This window comes from Balaenoptera physalus (genome assembly GCF_965194825.1).
Source record: "Balaenoptera physalus genome assembly, chromosome: 20".
In the NCBI taxonomy this organism is placed as follows: Eukaryota; Metazoa; Chordata; class Mammalia; order Artiodactyla; family Balaenopteridae; genus Balaenoptera; species Balaenoptera physalus.
In genome coordinates, this window is record NC_138901.1 from 26,359,175 (window position 1) to 26,381,049 (window position 21,875).

Sequence of the window (21,875 nt, forward strand, 5' to 3'; positions counted from 1 at the left end):
CAGAAGTGGTTGATTTTTCACACCAAGCATGAGACTCGCTTGTAAAACCACACGTTTTAATTTTCTAGGTTGCAGCTTCTTAAACTGCAGACGCTTCGGCGGCACTAGCTATTGAAGAACTAAGTAAAACTCGAAACCCTCGCAAACTGTGCGTGGCACCGTGGAAGGCGCGCAGCACTTCGGGTCTTGTAGTCTGGGACGGACTCCGAGTCCCACAGCGCTGTGCGGCGGGTCGTCGCGCCTGCGCGTTGCGGCCGGCGGGCAGCGCAGAGTGCGAGGCTCTTTTGTTCGGCTGAGGGGAGGGCTGTTGGCCGGGGCCTGCGGTACGCCGCTTCAGTGAGGGGCTCAACCGCGGTCAACCGGCTTGTTGCTTTTCTGGTCGCCACTCCCCTGGCCGGCTCGACAAGACGCGCCAGTAGCGCGGCACCGATTCCTCTCGGGCTCGTGGGCGCTGCTCTGAGGTGAAGAGCCGCTAGAGGCGGGGAAGCGGGGGGAAGGCGCGCGGCGGCGGCGGCGGCGGCGGGAGCCCTGGATGAGGGGCCGCGCGCTCGCGGCGGAGGTCGGGAACGGGGAGCGCGCCCGAATCCCGCGCCCTTCCCGCGCCGAGCCCTCCGCCGGGCTCAGTGAGTAGGACGACTGGCGCGAGAAGGATGGAGAGGGCGGGGCGGCGTCTCCTGAGCCAGAAATTGAAGTGATTCTGGGTGGGCCGAGCACTTGCGGGTCGCTCTTCGGGCCTGGGTAGACCAAGACAATGCTCCTTGGCTTGGGTGGGCGGCTGCGGGATTGGGTTGGAGAGAAAACACTGGGTAAATTGGGAAGGGGACGGACGGGGCAGCCTGGATGCTTGGACAAGCGTAGGGAGGGTGACGACTGCGAGACCCGAGGTTTAGAAATGTAACCTGAGAATATTGGGTCCAGCCGGGGCTGCCAGAGGAATTCCGCTTGCAGGGCTGGGGAACGGTAACTTCGAGGAAATTGTAAGGGTGGGCCGGGCGGCCCAGAGTGTGCTACTGGGGGAAGAGATCTGTTGAATAAATCGAGGAAGGGGCTAGAAGGAGGGGTAGTATTTGCCTAGCTTGGCTCGGGTTGGGAGCGAGGGGGTGGCGGGGAGAAGCTGTCAGGGCAAGTGGGGCGGAGGTCCCGAGAGCATTTTCTTTGAGGTGTGAAGAAGAAAAGGGGGAAATTGGCCACCCCTTGCTTCCTGGTTGATCGGCAATAAGAATAATGCGTGAAGAAAAGATGGAACACACTTTCTTCCCTTTTCCAGGTTTTCTACTACCTTCACTCCTTGATTCCTTTAGGGAGTTAAAAAGTCCAAGTGCAGCTCTTGCTTTGATTCATAATTAGTTCCATAAGTTTTTATCTGAGATTGTTGCTGGTCACAATTTCACTGCGGTGAAATTGTAGAAATGTGTAGATGAGTTCATATTTAAGGAATGAAGTTAACTTAGTGAGAGATTATGAGACGGTGTGGGAGGTTGAGAGAGAAAGTGGAAAAGTTCATGAGATTGTGAGTTTTCTTTTTTCCTTGGGCTCTTAAGTTTTTTAGCCAGCTTATCCTTGCTGGAAAATTTGAATACGAAGGGAGCAGTACTTTACCCCTTTTCCAAAACTTCAGATGAAGATTTTTCATGGATTGTTGCTATATTCAGACATGTATTGGTTGAGCTCAATTGAGGTGGAATTTACAAAAAGATCAGTTATACTAGAACCTCTGGCCAGGGGTAAGCTATCCTCCTCAAATGTGTTAAGAATCAGGTCACCATTTTGGAATAGTTCTAAAAGGTCCAGGGTTTTGGAATGGATGCAGGAATACAATTGGGAAATTAGTGCCTGTGTTCCAAGGTGCTTACAGATATTTACATGGAAAGTGATATGACTGAACGGTGCAGTGTTGGAATCGGCCACACCTTAATAAAGCTTCAAGGCAGTTCAGAATCTTCAGTCATTTCCAGTTTTCCCCCTGGTGCCATTTTCTTCATTGGCTGCTGTAACCTAAATTGTTTTTCACTAAAAATGTAAATATTGTGTAGCTTGGTGCTTCTAGCTTCTTGATTAAAGGAGACCAAGTAAGGGTACCCTATCCTTCTGCATTTTGACTACAGGATACTAATATTTTTATAATCATCTAAAGAAAGGAAGCAACCGTTATATCTTCTGGTGCCCATTTTAGAGACTAGGAAAATGTTTCTTTTTGAATTCACACCACTTAAAGAGAATTGATGCATTTTTGTCATTTTGTAGTAGTTTATCCATTGAAATCTTCCTTTTTCATATACTCTCTCTCGTGGTATAACAGATTTTGCATTAGATTTGATGACTTTTTTGCATCATAGGTTATTTCGCTGAAGAGTTTTTGGAATAAGATGCTAATGGCTAGTTTATGGCCTATATAAGATGGGGCCATGCCTCTTGTTCATTCAAGTGTCTGACACATAGTTGACCATTCATATTGTTGAATGAATGGATAGGGCTTTGAGATCTTTTCTGAGAATCCCGTATTAGTAGAATGACCTGATGTGCATTTATGTAATCAATTTGCCTGTTTTTATTCTATGACATTAGGCAGAGTAAAACTATTGCCCTTGGCATGCTTGTCTTAGCCTATGTTTTTAATATACTCACCCTGGTATTAAATACAGAAAAGCTATGCAGATTGTGCAAGTGGCAGTTTTAAATACCTTAGGCAAATACTAGGAGAGGACCCAGGTTCTGGGTTTAAACAGCAAGCTATATAGTACTTTGAATATTTTCTGTTATATAAGTATGTTGAAAAATCATTTGTGTCCTTTGTATAGAGTTAATAAGTATTTCTCAATGGTGATGTCTACTGAAAAATTGAATAGCCTTTCCAAGGTTAATTGGAGAAGTTGTTTGAATGAGGACAGAATTCTGATCCTGTAAGTATTTGAATAACTTGTTAAATCTTTCCTGCCTTTTAAGCTTTTATGATTTACTGACCAAAAGGGGGCAGCCTAATTTGTCTGTGAAATTGTGCCTTTCTTTAATAATAGCTAACACACTGAGGGCCTAACAGAACTATGGTATTTGAGAAGTTAGCGTCAGTACTCTGGTTTTGTTTTGTTGTCTGTGAATGCTTTGGTCTCTGCTCTTATTCTGGTCTTGCTTTCTAATCACTTTTATTTCATTTTAAACTAAAATATTTGCATCAGGTATCACTGTGTTCTACTAATACTTACAGATCCCTATGGCCTCTAAACCCAAGCTATATCTATAATTTCATTTCTATCAGCACCATGAAAAGGAGTTAGCCAAGCTTCTGGACACGTCTCAGATAAAATTCTAATTTTATTCACACACTGGTATTCTAGTCCTAGATCCTGGAATTTGAGGACCGGGATTTCTTTAAAAATGAAACTCCTGCCCACCGGGTATGTGGCACAAGTTCTTGTTTTCTGCTCAGTAAAGTTTTCCATCTGGAAAGCATTTGCCTCACAAACAGCCACAGCTAACAAACTAAAAGCAGTTTAGAAACATGAGTTAGGAGGACTACAAACTGAATATACTACACATGCCTTCACCTGCCTTTTGATGACTGGTATGTAGTTGCTAATGCTCAGCAAGGGTACTTACTTCTTTGCAGATCCGATTTATTTGCTCATCATTCCCTAAAAAGCTGACAGCTTTGGACTTCTGTTCCCTGGTTATCTGAATCTGAGACATCCATTCTTATTGCCCATATAGGGTTCAACAGCTTACACTGGGTCCAGACCTACCTTTGAGTGTCTGAGTAAAAATAGAAATAAAATGCTTTGGGAACCACAAGAAAAAGAGAAATAATATTTAGCTAAGTTGGGTAGGCATCATGGAAGAAGTAGCATTTGAGCTAGCTCTTGAAGGAGGGGTAGCATTTTGACTACTAGTCTTGGACAGGAGCACACTTCTTAATAATGAACAAATTCATGCATGGAGGAAATGTGCAGGATATGTTCAGGTTGTACTTTTCTGTTTTGACAGGAGAATAGGTTTTGTGAGGGAAGTAGGAGTATGGAATGGTTGGATCTAAAGGGTGTTAGATGTAAATTGTGGAGTTTGGCCTTTCTTTTAAGGAAGGAGGAGGAGACTTTGTAGAAAATTTTTTAGCAGTTACCTGCCACTTTCCTATTCCGTGTACTCCCACCCAAACTGGTTTACACACTGTCTACCTCCGTTGCTTTTGTTAGCAATAGTTCCTTGGGCTAAATCGCCTCCCTCCAGTCCAGTTTTTCAAATGCTATTGGAACCTTGCCTCAATCCCAGCTCTTCAAAACCTTTCTAATCACCCTAGCCATTTATTCTTCCAAGCCCTGGTAGTGCTTTGGTGGCTACTTCTTCTTGCTTACATTTCTTTTGCTAATTACTACATACTCCTGTCATTTCTTCTATTGAAATGAACTTCACTTGCATTTGTACCTTTTTGGTATGTTTTTAATCGTACAGTCCTGGCTCTGTGTCTTACCCTTGAGGGGGGGACTTGGGGAATTTTTCTTTGCTTCGGTAAGCCTTAGTTTCCTCGTTTGTGAAATGGGCTTAATAGAGATGTCGTGAGCATTGAATTAAGTGCCTTTCTATGCATTAAGTGTTAAGTATTCAGTAAAATTTATTATGTTATTACTAGTCCTTGTGGGATTTTCAAAAGCCTGTACTTCCTGTGAGTCTGCATATGCTGCTAGCCTGGCCAAACAGTTCCATTTGCCTGGGTCTGAGGCGGTTCCACATCCTGCGATGTGGAACTTTCAGAAGCTTTCAGTGCTTTAGCTGGGATGAATTGGTCACCCTTTATTCCACCCAGGCTCTTAGTAAATCCTTATTGATTTGATTTGGTTTTTTAATAGATGGTAATTAAAAACTAGTAGAGCTGTAGTTATAAACTTTTATAGCCATTAACTGACTAGGTGTTAAACCTAAGCTGGAGGCAAAAGATGGGTAAGGAAAACAAGGAAAGGAAAAAGGAGCTAGATGAAGGAATGAAGTGGGGAGTGAAATGCACGGTAATTATCATCTGGTCCTTGTCTGCTGCTCCCGCAATATAGCTCTTTCTACCTGGCCACACTTCTGTTCTTCAGATATAGCAAGCTCTTCTCACCCTAGGACTTTGAACCCACTATTCTTTAAATTTGGTATGTTTTTCTGATTTTTGCCGAGTTGTCTCCTTGTCATTTGGGTCTCTGTTTAAATGTTACTTAATCTGAAGATATTTTCTTTTTTTTTTTTTTTTTTAATTTATTTATTTGGTTGTGCCGGGTCTTATTTATTTATTTTTATATATTTTTTAAAATTTTTGGCTGTGTTGGGTCTTCGTTTCTGTGCGAGGGCTTTCTCTAGTTGCGGCAAGCGGGGGCCACTCTTCATCGCGGTGCGCGGGCCTCTTCACTATCGCGGCCTCTCTTGTTGCGGAGCATAGGCTCCAGACGCGCAGGCTCAGTAGTTGTGGCTTACGGGCCTAGTTGCTCCGCAGCATGTGGGATCTTCCCAGACCAGGGCTTGAACCCGTGTCCCCTGCATTAGCAGGCAGATTCTCAACCACTGCGCCACCAGGGAAGCCCCTGAAGATATTTTCTTTATAGCATTTATCACTAATGTTTTCTTCTTGTCTGTGCCCTACTCTGCACACGCATGCATGCATACACTCCCACTCATGCTGACTCATTTGTCCACATTAGAATATAAACTCTAAGAGACCAGGGATTTTGTCTGTCTTGTTCACTCTATTTGTCTAGTGTCTCACACATAATAGGCACCCAATAGATAACTGTTAAATGAATGAATACTGTAGGAGCATGTTCACAGGAAGAGTTAACCTAAACCTAGTCTGGGGCTTCAGGGAAGCTTCTGATGATGACATTTTTTTAGCTAAGGGAATTGGTCAAGTGAAGAATGGAGCAAAGGGCAAGGTAATTGTGATTGATAGGGTTAGGTGCAGTGGTCTTCAGCTCAAATGCCCACAGATAATGGTATGAAGAGGTCTGCATTTTTACATCAGCGGCTAGTATTGAGAATGAATTGGGTTGGGAGTTATCCAGGCAAGAGATGGTGGTTGCTTGGAATAGGATGGTAGTAGTGGGACTAGACAAATGTATAAATTAAAAGATATTTAAGATATAAAATCAACAGGATTTAGTAAGAGACTAGATATGGAGTTTGAGTGGAGAGAAATCAAAAATGTCATAATTTTGTCTTGAACTCAGTAAAAGCTATATGAATTCTTAGAAAGACCATTCATTTAATTGGGTGATTGGCCTTTTTTAAAAGTATATCTGTAAAATTAGAGCCTGAAATCACAACCTCTGAAGTTTGTTACAGAACTTTACTGTGTGAATCATTAAAACTGACTTTTGGTATTTATGTAGTTCTTCAGATATCTTAAAATTCCTTTTGTAAATAATTCTGTTGAAATTTTCCATTGTTTGTATCCAGAATTTACTTCCTTTTTCTCACCTATCTTATCTGTCTTCATAGGAACATAGATTCCTATTGCCATTTAACTACAAGGGCTTTCTTACTTTGTTTTGCTGCCTGGGTGAGACAAAAGAAAGAACATAAGAAATTCCTACACTTTAGGTATATGAAATGTGATTTCTCCGTTTCTGGCAGCTCTTCTATCTCAGTCTTCCAGAAATGAGATCTTGGTTTCTGTTTTATAATTATTGGTCATTCATACCAGTCCGACCTGGGTCCTTCTTGAGTGTGTTCTGGAGCTGCTCTGCTGTTTTGAAAAACCTAGCCAGGGGACTTCCCTGGTGGCACAGTGGTTAAGAATCCACTTGCCAATGCAGGGGACACGGGTTCGATCCCTGGTCCAGGAAGATCCCACATGCCGCGGAGCAACTAAGCCCCTGCTCCACAACTACTAAGCCTGCGTGCTGCAACTACTGAAGCCTGTGCGCCTAGAGCCCGTGCCCCACAAGAGAAGCCATCGCAATGAGAAGCCCCCGCGCCGCAAGGAGGAGTAGCCCCCGCTCGCCACAACTAGAGAAAGTCTGTGTGCAGCAACGAAGACCCAACACAGCCAAAATAAATTTAAAAAAGAAAGAAAGAAAAACCTAGCCATGAATTTCAGCCATATACATAGAACAAAAATAGTATTTTCTCACTGAGTTCCTAATGCACTGGATTTCAGAGAGTTATCCTTACGCTTAAAGCAGTAAATAATCTAATGAAGTAGGACATATATGCAAATATGTAAATAGATAATGAATGCCAGAAGGTCATAAAAGCTCACCTCAAAGGAATTCCATGAGAGTTGTTACACCTATTTTACAGATGAGAAAACTGAGTTATGCAGTAAATATATATAACTACCTATAAGCATAAAGTTTTGAGAGGTCAAGGACAGCAAAGATATCATGCTTCTGGTGCTCATACTAGCTTTCTTCTGGTGAAAGGAACTGTGAGGACCCTTCAGGCAGTGCTCTTCCAGGTTCATTGCTAGTACAAAAAAGGTCTAGAGTGAATGATGTTGAATGTGATGTAGAGGTTTTGTTTTCAGGAACATCAGTTATTACTGTTCAGCCTTATTCTAAATTTTTATGGAGAAAGTAAAACGTTCACTTACCTTTTAGCTAACTATGAGAATTGATTTATGTCTGCAATAATGTATGTAATTTCACCTGAGGAATGTAGTTTCTGCCAATCCTTTTATAGCAATGGCTTATATCCAAGGAGTGCATCAGATCGCCTAAGGAGCTTTTAAAGATGCAGGTGCCATGGTCAAAGCAACAGTGTTTGCAATAATAAAAAATTGGAAACAACCCAAATTTTCATCATTAGGTGGATGGTTAGAGTATGGTATGTCCATACAAGGTGGAATACTATGCAGCTTAAGAATGGAGACCTTTATGGAACAATGTCAGAGATGCATTACATTATATTAAAAGGCAGATTATAGAACTATAATATCTATTTTCACATATGTGCATCTGGGTCAGTTTACATATAGAAGAACAGCTTTGACAGGTTTTGAGCCAGGGAACTTTGATTCCCTAATTGAATGTGAATACATGTATTATATTACAATTAGAAAAACAAAATATTTTTTTAAATAATGCACATACACACACCCTACACTCTGACTCACTGGATCTGGGCATCTGTATTTATAAACTCCGTAGGTGATTCTTATTCTCATGTAGGTGAAAGTTCTCTACTCAAGGTCTGCTTTCCTGTGAATTCTTTCTTAGTACAGATGGTCATCTCACCAGACCAGCATTCTAAATGTTTCACCTTAGTGTTTACCTAAAAAGGCCTACTGGTTTGTTTCAGAGGTCTGTAGCTGTTACCTTGTCCTCACATCTGGAATTTGACCTTTCAAGCTGGCAAGAAATCAGTATGGAAGTTCTGGGGTAGCCCTTTATAATTCATGTATGTGATGGCAAGCAGGAGCTATGCTCACATTGTCTTCTCAGATCCTTATCATATCCTTTCACTAGGACCAACCACAGGCATACCTTGTTTTATTACACTTCACTTTATTTGAAGATACTGCATTTTTTACAAATTGAAGGTTTGTGGCAACCCTGTGTCGAGTAAGTCTGTCAGTGCCATTTTTGCAACATCTGCTCACTTTATGTCTCTGTGTCATGCTTTGGTAATTCTTGCAATACTTCAGACTTTTTCATTACTATTATATTTGTTATAGTGATCTGTAGTCAGTGATCTTTGATATTACTATTGTAATTGTTTTTGGGTGCCACAAACCATGCCCATGTAAGATGGCGAAACTTAATCTGCCAGCTCTTCCCCAGTTTCTCTCCCTTTCCTCAGGCCTCCCTATTCCTTGAGATACAACAAATATTGAAATTAGGCCGTTTAATAACACTGCAATGGCCTCTAAGTGTTCAAGTGAAAGGAAAAGTTGTCTCTCACTTTAATCAGAATCTAGAAACGATTAAGTTTAATGAGGAAGCCATGTTGAAAACCGAGATAGGCCAAAAGGTAGGCGCTGCTTAGCCAAGTTATGAATGCAAAGGAAAAGTTTTTAAAGGAAATTAAAAGTGCTACTCCGGTGAACACATAAATAATAAGAAAACAAAACAGCCTTCTTGCTCATATGTAGAAAGTTTTAATGGCCTGGATAGAAGATTAAACCGGTCACAACGTTCCCTTAAGGCAAAGTCTAATCCAGAGAAAGCCCTAACTCTCTTCAGTTCTGTGAAAGCCAAAAGAGGTAAGGTAGCTGCAGAAAAGTTTGAAGCCAGCAGAGGTTGATTCATAAGATTTAAGGAAGGAAGCCATCTCCATAACATAAAAGTGCAAAGTGAAGCAGCAAGTGCTGATGTAGAAGCTACAGTAAGTTATCCAGAAGATCCAGCTAAAATGATGAAGTTGGCTACAGTAAATGACAGATTTTTAGTGTAGACGAAGCAGCTTTCTATTGGAAGAAGATGCCATCTAGGACTTTGTCATAGCTAGAGAGGAGAAGTCAATGCCTGGCTTCAAAGGACAGGCTGACTCTTGTTAGGGGCTAATGCAGCTGGTGACTTTAAGTTGAAGCCAGTGCTCATTTACCATTCCAGAAATCTTAGGGCCCTTAAAATCTACTAAATCTACTCTGACTGTGTTCTGTAAATGGAACAACAAAGCCTGGATGACAGCACATCTGTTTACAACATAGTTTACAGCATGGTCTCCAAGCTCCTTTTTTGGGCTTAGCAACGTGTGGTCCTTTTTTTCCAGACTGTTCTGTTTTCCAGTTTCAGACAAAAACTCTCTTCAGCTTTTTCTATTGCCCAATGCATCTCCTTAACAATAACTTTATCATTTTAAATCCTAACTTACTTCACATGGAAATACTAATACTTGGTGTGAAAAGGGCTGCTGCACACAATAAAGTTATATTATTTTACGCCCACCGTTGAGACCTACTGCTTAGAAAAAAAGATTCCTTTCAAAATATTACTGCTCATTGACAACATTCGGTCACCAAGAGCTCTGATGGAGATGTACAAGGTTAATGTTGTTTTCATGCCTGCAAACACAGCATCGTTCTGCAGCCCGTGGATCAAGGAGTCATTTTGACTTTCAAGTCTTATTATTTAAGAAATACATTTGTAAGGCTATAGCTGCCATAGATAGTGATTCCTCTGATGGATCTGGGCAAAGTAAATTGAAAACCTTCTGGAAAGGATTCACCATTCTAGATGCCATTAAGAACATTCGTGATTCATCGGAAGAGGTCAAAATATCAACACTAACAGGAGTTTGGAAGAAGTTAATTCCCAGCCCTCATGGATGACTTTGAGGGGTTCAAGACTTCAGTGAAGGAAATAGACATGTGATGGAAATAGCAAGAGAACTAGAATTAGAAGCGCAGTATGAAGAGTGAATTGCTGCAATCTCATAATAAAACTTCAACAGGTGTGTTGCTTCTTATGGTTGAGCCAAAAAAGTGGTTTCTTGAGACAGAATCTACTCTTGGTGGAGATGCTATGAAGGCTGTTGAAATGACAACAAAGGATATAGAATATTATACAAACTCATTTGGTAAAGCAGCAGCAGGGTTTGAGAGGACTGACTCCAATTTTGAAAGAAGTTATGTGGGTAAAAGGTTATCAAACAGCATGAATCTTACAGAGAAATCAGTTCGTGAAAGGAAGAGTCAGTCAGTGTGGAGAACTTCATTGTTGTCTTATTTTAGTAAACTCACAGCTACCCCATCTTTCAGAATGCACCACCCTAATCATTCTGCAGACATCAACATCAGGGCAAGACCCTTCCTTCATTAGCAAAAAGGTTATGACTTGCTGAAAGTTCAGATGTTGGTTAGCATTTTTTGCAGTATTCTTTAAGGTATGTATATTGGTTTTTTAGACATAATTCTATTATTGCTTAGTAGACTACAATATAGTGTAAACTTTTATATGCACTGGGAAACCAGAAAATTTGTGAGACTCGTTTTATTGCAGGGGTCTGGAGGTATGCCTGTATTCAAAAACAGAATGCCTAATCCTGTGTCTGACACTTCACTGCCTCTGCCTGCAAGTAGCATTGTTCCTCCATTCCATTTTCTAGCTCCTAACTGTAGGAGTGGAGGAGGTAACCAGGAGAATTGCAACTGTGCTCTTTTTTTCTCTTAAAAGAACTATGAGTTCATGACTCTTGCTTCAGATTTACACTATTTCTGGATTTATTGGGACACTGTAGAAGAATTTGGGGTTCTTAAAATTCGCATTTTCTCAGTAGTTCTCTGTAGCCTACTTGCTAGGCTACAAAAATTCAAAATTTCTGCACCATCTAGCACTTGTCAATTTAAAAGACTGAGAGGACTGCTGGGCCCTAAAAACCAAAGTTTTGTCACTGCCTGCTGATTTAATTAGCAATGTATACCTTCCATATTCCAGTAACCAATGAAAAATCATTGGTTTTTAAACACCTATACATATTCCAAGGTCTTTTTTGAAAGAAAATCATTATCCGTCACTTCCTTATTTACTGATGACAAATTGTAGAGAGGACTAAAGTCAGACCTTTCAGTCCTTTCCTCGTACAGGCTGGAGGGAAATTTCCCCTGTAAGTGTGTAGCTAGCTGTTAGTTCTGTGTGTGCAACAGGGCCATTAGCCCAGCCCTGCTGGGAGATGTCCATACTGAAGTGCTGTATTTTTTGTTAATTGTGTGACCTTAGAAGATTTATTTCATGTAAATCTATTGTGTTATCTCTGAGGTGTCAATAACATCTGAATGGCTTATTTTATAGGATTGTTTCAAAGATCAAATGAGGTAACATGGTAGCACTTTGTAAACTGTAAAGTGCAATACAAATGTAACGTATTATTTTTCTAGGCATCTTAAAATGTGGCAGACCCGGTAAATATTTAGGTAAAAATTGTAGCAGCTTAACTAGGTTAAGGTTTTTTTGTCTGAAACATCCTGATGAGCCTTAAGAAGACTGTTTTTTTTTTTTTTTTTTTGGCTGCATTGGGTCTTCGTTGCTGTGTGCAGGCTTCCTCTAGTTGCAGTGAGTGGGGCTACTCTTTGTTGCGGTGCGCGGGCTTCTCATTGTGGTGGCTTCTCTTGTTGTGGAGCATGGGCTCTAGGCATGCGGGCTTCAGTAGTTGTGGTGCACAGGCTTATCTGCTCCGCGGCATGTGGGATCTTCCCGGACCTGGGCTCGAACCCATATCCCCTGCCTTGGCAGGCGGATTCTTAACCACTGCACCACCAGGGAAGCCCCCGTAAGAAGACTTGTCCAAGGATTCTTTTTTAATCTATTTATTTATTTATTTAGGCTGCGCTGGGTCTTCGTTGCGGTGCAAGGGCTTCTCTAGTTGTGGTGCGTAGGCTCAGTAGTTGTGGCGCATGGGATTCATTGCGGTATGTGGGATCTTAGTTCCCCGACGAGGTATCAAACCCAGGCCCCCTGCATAGGGAGCGCGGAGTCTTAACCACTGGGCCACCAGGGAAGTCCCTAAGATTTCTGAGTTAATTTAGAACTGTTCGCTCTTGTGTACATCTTGTGATGTTCTAGTATATATCTTGACTCTTTGTTCAATGATTATGGCACTTTTTACGCCATAATTTGGTTGCCAGGATATTTAGGGAGAGTGGCAAATAGCATTGACTAAAGGCATTTTTCCATTGTGCTACTACGCTGATCTGAGTTACTTTGAATATCCTTGCCAAGCAATTCCAGTTGAAAGCCCTCCTTCCAGATGTCACTGCTAGTATTAGGAGATTGCCATATTCAGGGAGAGGTGGTCTCTCTTGAAATAATCGATTTGGAAACTATATGCAAATAATTGGCCTGTCATATTTAAGGGAGCTCTTGGCTTGTCTGAAGGTGCTATCAATAGATTCTATAGGAAGAGTGGGTTGTGTATTTAATCCACTTCTCTACTGATTTTGACAAATGGTTTATTCAGGACCCCAGAGAAGTACCTATAAATAAGGAAAAAACTCACACTGGGAAGCCTGGCTGAGAGTCTCCAATATAAAGAGAATCCAATCCCTGGAGATAAATACTGGGATGAGCCAGTTAAGAAAACTCAAGAGAGAAATGGAAGTGTGTTTTCTACATTCTTCACTTCTCATTTGAGTTGCTTTTAGGACAATGAATTTAAGTGAGTAAAGATGAAAATCAAACGGTCTCACTCTAGATTTCCCTATTTGGGGGTTTTCTTTACCTAACCTAAAGGATTATATTCTTATGCTATGACTCCTTCTCCTTGAGGCCATGCTAACGATAAAGGGAGGGAAGGCCTGCAGTAGCTAGAGATGAGCTAGAAGCTGTCCCTACCTTTTTGTTTTGTAGTAACAGGATCAGATGGGCAGGATTCAGTATTATTTCTTTTTGTAAGACAAATATAGCTATTAATGTAGACAACACAGAGCCTTCAATATCTCTGAATTCTGAAACCGGAGTGATAGACTGCCTTTCCTTTACTTTCTTAAATTTAATTACTTGGGAGAGGGGTTATTAGGGGACAGTTACTGGTTTGGGGTTGTCTGTAACCCGTTGTTTTCTTTCTGTCTGTTGAGAAAGGGAGTAGCTTCCAATTTCTGAGTCCAAACTAATGTAGGGAGTTGTGGTACCCTTTGTTATTGAAAGGTGATTGTCAGTTTATTTTTCTTTGCACATTAACTGATGCATGAATCTTGCTACCCCTTCAACTGACAGTGAAAGGAAGCAAGCAAGGAGTAGCACTTGTTCTTCGGAGCAAACACTACTGCATTTATCCAAAAGAAAAATTAGATTTTTTTTCCTTTCCTTATAAAATAACACTTGTCATGGCAATCAGAATTCTGAAAACCTGAAAGTATCTCCCTCCAGGAAGAAGCAACAGGCTCTGAATCAGAGGCACGATGAAGCTAGCCAATAATTAGCAAAAGGTGACATTCAATACACTGATTAGTCTGTTCAGTAACAAAAAAAGGAAAACTCATGGCACTAAAAGATGGGTTGTGGAGGGAAGGAAAGCAGAATCTTTGGTGTGTAAATGGAGAGGAACAGTCTTAGCGCAGATGTGTGTTTTGAACTGTGTGGACAGGGGCATTGGGTGTTGCCTTAGGCCACACTGAAAGCATCTCAGAAAACTTTGTGTGTGTGTGTGTGCCACTCAGCAAAAGTTCAGAATACCTTTAGTGGAAGAGGTATCTATATTTTTTTCTTACCAGACATTAGGTTTCAGGAAGACGGACCATTACTTACTCTCTTGAATCTCCAGTCTCCAGCAATGTCCAGAATTTTCTAGTAGCCAAACAAATGTTTGTTGTTTCAGTAAGTCAGCATTGCTCATATTCAGACATGAGAATATCTCAGAGTATAAACCTAAATAAGCATCTGTAGATACTATAACTGATTCATATTGATGAGCCTGACTTTTATTAAAGGTGTTATATTTCATATAGTCTATAGATGAACTCTTTCTAAAATACGTTCTGTCTACACGTGCCAATTTAAAACTATTTAGAAGAGCCTACTTTCACTGACTCCTTTTCCCAAGGATGCTAGGAATAACCAGTTTAAACCCCAATTAGCATTGCCTTAAATTCAAACATGAAACATGGTAGTAACTACTTTCTTGTCTTCGATCATCTGCCATACTCTTGATTCTTTGTATTTCCTTCTGGGCAGCTGACCTATCAATTTGTAGATTGCAGCCAGTTTTGTAGATCAATTTTGTTGTATAGATATCTTATGGCGCCACCTACTGACACATTTGTAATCATAAGGCTTTATGCTTACCAACAGTCAAGAGTTGTATGAAGGACTGAAGAAAATAGATTTATAGGGGACTGGAATTTTAGCACTGGAAAAACCCTTAGAGGTTACCCAGCCTGATGATATATTTTACAAAAGAATAAATTCAGGTTCTGTTCTCTGTGATACCCACCTTTTTCCCCCCACTTATTTCCAAATTCGTTTAGAGAATTCCATGGTCATTCTGGCATTTTTATGAATCCTTCTCAGCCTTAGAAATAAAAAGTAGAATAAAAAGTTCACAAGAAACTTGAGAATTATAAATTAATGGTGGCATCCAGAAAAGACTACATAAAGAACCTTAAGGGGACTCAAAAGAGATTGTTTAACAATGCAGAAGAATTGCTTATATTATATATGCATATACAAAAGGGAAAATTAAACTGGATGTTTAATAAATAGGACAAGCCATTTCCCTTAGTAAAAATCCAAGTCCAATACTGTGATGAAATTGAAAAACATTCAGAGAATTAGAAAGTATGGATCAGAGGATTATATGTATATAGGTTTGATGTATAGACCTTATTTTTAGGAGGATTGCTTTTTTTTCAAATTAATGGTAATATTTTAGATACCGTAAGTAAAGGGGTATTGGGAGCTTTTTTAACTTAGAAAGAATGGGTATAAAAGTTTTAAGTGGATATGCAAGCATAAAGAAGTTTTGCTGTGAGATTAGTTGGGGCTGTTTTAGAAAATTAACTTTCTAGCTGAACATAGAAAACTGTTGGGTATTGAAGATGAATAGGCATAACATTTATTGAAGCAGAATGCACTTTTTTTTAAAGATTTATTTATTACTTATTTATTTTATTATTTTTGGCTGCATTGGGTCTTAGTTGCAGCACGCGGGATCTTCGTTGAGGCACGCGGGCTCTTCGTTGCAGCGCACGGGCTTCTCTCTAGTTCTGGCGTGCGGGTTTTGTCTCTAGTTGTGGCACTCAGGCTCCAGGGCGTGTGGGCTCTGTAGTTTGCGGCACGCAGGCTCTCTAATTGAGGCGCACGAGCTCAGTAGTTGTGGCACGCGGGCTTGGTGGCCCCATGGCATGTGGGATCTTAGTCCCCTGACCAGGGATCGAACCCACGTCCCCTGCATTGGAAGGCAGATTCTTTACCACTGGACCACCAGGGAAGTCCCAAGCGTGCACTATTAAATTCATCTATGATGTCCCTGGTTTTCTTATCCAAATATTCTCCTAAGAAGAGTGTACCCTAATGTCCTTTTTATTTCCTTTATCATTTTAGCAGCGTCACCCTTTATACCAGAAAGCTGGCGGGCACTATGGGGAAAAAACAAAACAAGAAGAAAGTGGAGGAGGTGCTAGAAGAAGAGGAAGAAGAATATGTGGTGGAAAAAGTTCTCGACCGTCGAGTGGTAAAGGGCAAAGTGGAGTACCTCCTAAAGTGGAAGGGGTTCTCAGAGTAAGTTTCATTGACCCAGGAAAATCCATTCATTTGGTCACCAGCTATTTCTCAGGAGACTGGTAATGTGCATGACCCAGGGTGCTCTGATGGATACATTGTGACTCAGGCCTGGCGTTCATGGCTTATAGTTTAATTAGGAAAATGACCTACATGTACAAAGTGCTATCATGCAAGACTGATTGCTGATGAGCAGTTTTGTGTGTGGCTTTACACTGATCCAAGTTTGCAAAGAGAGAGTAACTTTCTTTTGAAGGAGGCAGGTTTCTAAGCTTTCAATTTGTACTAAAAAGCCCCCTACCGCCTCCCAAGAAATGTCAACTTTGTCAAGTTCTTGGCCTTGGACAGAATCCAGTTATTTTTTATCATTAACTCCTCTGTTCCAAGGACACCAGCTCTTGTCCTCCTGTGCTTCTCCTTAGTGTGAGTGTGCTAACTTTGAGTGGAAAGTGTGACTCGTGTGCCTCTGGTTTCAGTGAGGACAACACATGGGAGCCAGAAGAAAACCTGGATTGCCCCGACCTCATTGCTGAGTTCCTGCAGTCACAGAAAACAGCACACGAGACAGATAAATCAGAGGGAGGCAAGCGCAAAGCTGATTCTGATTCGGAAGATAAGGGGGAGGAGAGCAAACCAAAGAAGAAGAAAGAAGAGGTAAGGCTCGAAGTAAGAATTTTTACTAGCCTAGAATTCATGCTGCTGTCAAAGAAGCTGAAAGCCAGATAATTTAAGCACTTTTGTCTGCTGCTCCTTAGATCTCAGCAGCTGGCTCTCAATCCTTTTGGAATGTTAGATAGGCTAATGCTTTAAAAATGTTTGAGGGGGCTTCCCTGGTGGCGCAGTGGTTGAGAATCTGCCTGCCAATGCAGGGGACACGGGTTTGAGCCCTGGTCTGGAAAGATCCCACATGCCGCGGAGCAACTGGGCCCGTGAGCCACAACTACTGAGCCTGCGCGTCTGGAGCCTGTGCTCCGCAACAAGAGACGCCGCGATAGTGAGAGGCCCGCGCACCGCGATGAAGAAGAGTGGCCCCCACTTGCCACAACTAGAGAAAGCCCTCGCACAGAAACGAAGACCCAACACAGCCAAAAATAAATAAATAAATAAATACGTTTATTTAAAAAAATATATATATTTGAGGGCTCAATCTCATGAAGCCACATAATCTACTCTTATTTTATGTTAGGTTCAAGAACAGTAAGTGCAAGGGAATTCATTCCTGTGAGGAGATGGCTGTCAATGTTTTAACCATTACAGGTTTTAATCTATTCAATACTGTAAAGTAAGGTACCTTTTGAGGGTGAAGAACAGTTGTAAACATTTATTTTGCTTGAGATGTGGGTCCCTTTTTACATATGGGGAAACCTCAAGCACTTCAAAACTTGATGGAATAATCACTTAGAAGGATTCTAAAAGGCTTGTGACTTAGAGCCAAAGATTTGGTGAAATATTGGCAAAAGGGTTTGATTACATTGTCAGAGAAACAGGAGTGGCCCCAGTCTGGAGGACAGTCCCATATAGTTAAAATTGTTCCATCTCTCTGGTTTTTACAGTCAGAAAAGCCACGAGGCTTTGCCCGGGGTTTGGAACCGGAGCGGATTATTGGAGCTACAGACTCCAGTGGAGAACTCATGTTCCTGATGAAATGGTGAGTCTGCCAGTGGCTCTGTGTGGTTGTTTTTTTCTTCTCCACATCTGTTCCATACCAGAGGAAAAGAGCTGGACCTTCAAAATTCCAGTCGCCCAAGTGTGAAATCTTTAAGATGGCATAGTCCTTCGATAGTGACCCTCGGCCTGACTGCCAACCTGGACTCGTGAGTTACAGGTAGGGGCCCTTAGGATTCTCGGATCTTTGCCCATTTTTTTTTAGGAGGTGGGAGACAATCTGGAGTGCAGAGGGTATGGGGAGGAATCACATTTCACTTATGTAAATAAAGGGGGAAAAAAAGAAATGTGATTGAACCACCCTCCCCTTCCACCACCTCCTTAATAAAGATCGGGCTGGCCCAGGATCAGAAATTCTGTTAACTTCTCAGGGTTAGGAAAGAATTTCTGTAGCTCTTCCTTTGTCCTTGACTGTTAGATCCTTTCCAGTTTGTGCAGATTCTACAATTGCAGTATCTGCCAGCAGGGGTCAGCAAGGCCCCTTTACTATACTAAGCATAGAGAAGCCTGCTTTTTTCCATTATAAGTATAAATACCAGTGGTGGTAGTACTCCATGAAACAGCTTAATGAAAGCAGTTGTCTTGAGAATCTTAAGAACTGTAATTAACCCAAAATTCTCTATAATTTCTCTATTCTCTGTCCAAAAGGAAGGCTTTCTTCCCTTTTTCTTGCTTGTTGGAAGTGCTTGTTCTCCTCCCCCCCAAAGTGGAGCTCAATCATTGTCCTTAAAATATAAATTAGGAGTGAATAATTCTAAGCCTGTGCCAAAGAAGGCAGCATTCTAGGGGCTTTGTCCTTTTGTCAGTCTAGAACCTTCTCGGAAACTCATATCTGTACTAATTCCTCTCCTTTAGAAGGTGGCAGGAGAGGCCTAACTTGAACACTGAAAGCCTATGACACAACCGGCTAAACCTCTATTTTTTTTCCCATGCATTCCCTAGGTGTTTACTGAATCTGACCTTTTTTTAGTTTATTTTTTGCTAGCCTGTAGGAGAAAAGTTCATTTTTAAGGTGCTGCATATGGGGGAAAGGAATTAATACCAGGACTTATTCAATCCAACTAGAATACACTTTCTCTGGCTGCATGTGACCAGTCTTAGTAATGGTAGCACCTCCTTATTGCTTGACACTGTATTCCTTTGGTTCACTCACTAGTGTGTGTAAAGATTATAGCTGAATGTAACTCTGCAAGTTAAGATAAGATTAGATGTTGATTATCAAACCAAGTTTACTTTAAAGTGATTTTCCTGGAGAATGGAGATACTTGTTCATTTCCCAAAGTAGCTATTTTTCTGTGCAGTGAAAAGACTGAACTCTTACTTCAAAGGCTGTTGTTGAATTGTCAACAAGGGGCAGCCTGCTTCAGGTTCCCATACTGTTATACTCCTTTCCCTCCCATTCTCTTGTCTGTTGTTCAAAAACATACCTTACTGGCTTACTCTTCCCTGGTTCTATGGGGCTGTGTGGCTTTGGTGTACCTGTTGCTGGAGTTCTGGAAGTTTGGGGTAGTGTCTCGTCAGAGATCCCATCATATATATCTATCTGCTGCCTGCCCTATGCTATTGCTTCCATCTAGGATGTTCCCAATGACCTGAAGATAGAGCTTACCCCTAAGTCCCTTGTAATATCTATGTGGTTTTCAATTTCTGAGAACATTTTAAAATTCAGAAAAAATAGAGAATTATGTAACAGTTCCTTTATTTTCTACCTCCCAGTTTTGAAGCACCATTTCAAAGCACCTGGGAGTTGTGGCCTATCTGTGTGAGCATGGCATTTGGTAGTGTTAAACAGTATGATTAGGAGTAAGCAAGAAAGTGTCCACCTGCATTGGCTCTGGTCAGTGCCAAATTGGTATTTATTATCCAACATGGTATTAAATCCTATTACCAAGCCAAGATCTTTCCATGGGCTTTTAGCAGCTGGGATATGGCTTTGGAAGAGTATGGTAGCCTCTCTTATTCCCTCAGAGAATCTGAGAGTCATGTTTTTGTATGTGTGTGTGTGGCCTTTCCCAGGGGTTCAGAGTTAGCTTTTGACAAAGATATCTAGAGGGCATTTTCAATGGGAGAAGATCTCCGAGGATATTACTTGACTAAAAGCTGCTAGTAAATGATGCTTACACCATATTATCATCCTTCCCTGGCCTGCTCTTCTGGAATTAATATTTTATTTTATTAATTTATTTTTTATAAATTTTTTAAAAAATTTATTTTTGGCCACGTTGGGTCTTCGTTGCTGCGTGCGGGCTTTCTCTAGTTGTGGTGAGCGGGGGCTACTCTTCGTTGCGGTGTGCGGGCTTCTCATTGTGGTGGCTTCTCTTGTTGCAGAGCACGGGCTCTAGGTGCGCAGGCTTTAGTAGTTGTGGCGCACAGGCTTAGTTGCTCCGCAGCATGTGGGATCTTCCTGGACCAGGGCTCGAATCCATGTCCCCTGCATTGGCAGGCGGATTCTTAACCACATTGCCACCAGGGAAGCCTGGAATTAATATTTTAAAAGCCCAAGCCCTTGGATGATCCAAGTTAGGAGACCACTAGCACCTGGTCTCAAAGTCTCTTTGTGCTTTGTTCTGCAGGAAAAACTCTGATGAGGCTGACCTGGTCCCTGCCAAGGAAGCCAATGTCAAGTGCCCACAGGTTGTCATATCCTTCTATGAGGAAAGGCTGACGTGGCATTCCTACCCCTCGGAGGATGATGACAAAAAAGATGACAAGAATTAACTGTCCTGAGTACCAGCCCCTGTCACATCTGACTGTGGGTTTCAAGTGGGGAAAGAAGGAGTTCTACTTGTCTTGACACCGTAGAGGGGGCTTGAGAAGATGTCCTTTGAAGAGCCAGTATAGTTTCTGTGCCCTACAGCAGCCCAAGTGCTTTAAAGCCGTTCCATGCTGTATAGTTTGCACACCCATCCCAGTGGAGGGGAAGGAGGGTCAGTGTTTCAAGGCAACCCATTCTGAACTTTGCTGAGAAAAGCAAAGGGCCTTCTATGAAGGACAAAACTTGCAGAATGGGATGTGGGAGAGCAAAAGATACTATAGATCTTCAAAGAGCATCTCCACAACCCACAGCCTTCTTCCCAATAGTGTTAACTCTGCATTTTTACAGCGTAGCATGTATGTAGTTTTTGGCTATTTCTGGTGTATTATTTGGGGTGGGAGGGATGGGGTGGGAAAGAAGGGAGATGGGTTAGGATCATTTTTGTTAAAATTTGGGGCCTGTTGGGGGGAAATGGTGAAAGAAAGGAAAGAACAACTAATGATGATTTGGTTCTGTGTCCAGAATATTTCATCCTTTCAAAAAATGTCGTTGGCAACCTAAATGAGGACTGTGAGAGACTGTTTAAAAGCTGTGAATGCCTGAAACTTAGAAGCCAAGGTGTTCCCTGCCTGAGCTTAATGCTGTTCCCAAAAAGCATTAAGCTTTGGTAACTTCTTAACTTCCCAGTTAAGAAGTTACCAAAGCTGCCATTTGGAGGATGGAAACTGGTTGAGGAAAAGTCTTATTGGAGTGTATACACAGGCAGATCATTCTGTCTTAGAGGTGCTAATTCTTGAAATTGACAAGAAGACCCTTTCTTTTCCAATTTTGAAGTTATAAATATCAGCTTCTCCATCCAAGCCACTGGCTGAAGTATTTGGGGAAGGGCAGAGGGTGGTATAGGAGATGGGAGAGTAGGCAAAGACAAGGGCCGGTGCTCTTAGGGTGGAAAACTCTTGGAGCCTGTTTTTTGAACTTTGAAACCATTGGTGGTGGCAGGGTTCAGTCACTGACAGCACAAGTTCACTGAGTCACTTCAAGAGTTGAATGATTTCTGAAGCCCTGGTCTCAGGAGAAGATTAAATTTTCATACTGGGGCAGTGGTTCACTTTAAAACAAAACAAATTTTTTTAATCCTAAGAATGAACTAAAACCCAAAATGCTGTCTTGGATCATGAGATCCATCAGTTCTTGACATCATTTAGACCTGCATCTAGAACTCCGTTGTAAAATCTTTTTAGGCATGTGTTAGGTTTCTGTGAAAACTTTTGTTTAAATGTTAAACTTCATACCAACACTGTCAGTTTTTGTCTTAATAAAACTATAGATTTATAATCCTT

General features: G+C 41.5%; 1 protein-coding gene across 1 annotated transcript; it reads left to right on the forward strand.

Moving 5' to 3' along the window:
* Positions 1 to 254: 254 nt before the first annotated feature.
* Positions 255 to 21,875, forward strand: CBX1 (chromobox 1). The gene is made up of 5 exons (XM_082441798.1): positions 255 to 461; positions 15,939 to 16,115; positions 16,592 to 16,769; positions 17,669 to 17,763; positions 20,354 to 21,875. Exons 2-5 carry the CDS (start codon positions 15,976 to 15,978, stop codon positions 20,496 to 20,498), a joined length of 558 nt encoding a protein of 185 aa, XP_082297924.1. The 5' UTR covers positions 255 to 461; positions 15,939 to 15,975; the 3' UTR covers positions 20,499 to 21,875.

Coding starts and splice junctions, on each gene's coding strand:
- CBX1 (XM_082441798.1), top strand. CDS start 15,976: ATGGGGAAAAAACAAAACAAGAAGAAAGTGGAGGAGGTGCTAGAAGAA. Junction 16,116..16,591: donor AAGTGGAAGGGGTTCTCAGA/GTAAGTTTCATT, acceptor CTCTGGTTTCAG/TGAGGACAACACATGGGAGC. Junction 16,770..17,668: donor CAAAGAAGAAGAAAGAAGAG/GTAAGGCTCGAA, acceptor TGGTTTTTACAG/TCAGAAAAGCCACGAGGCTT.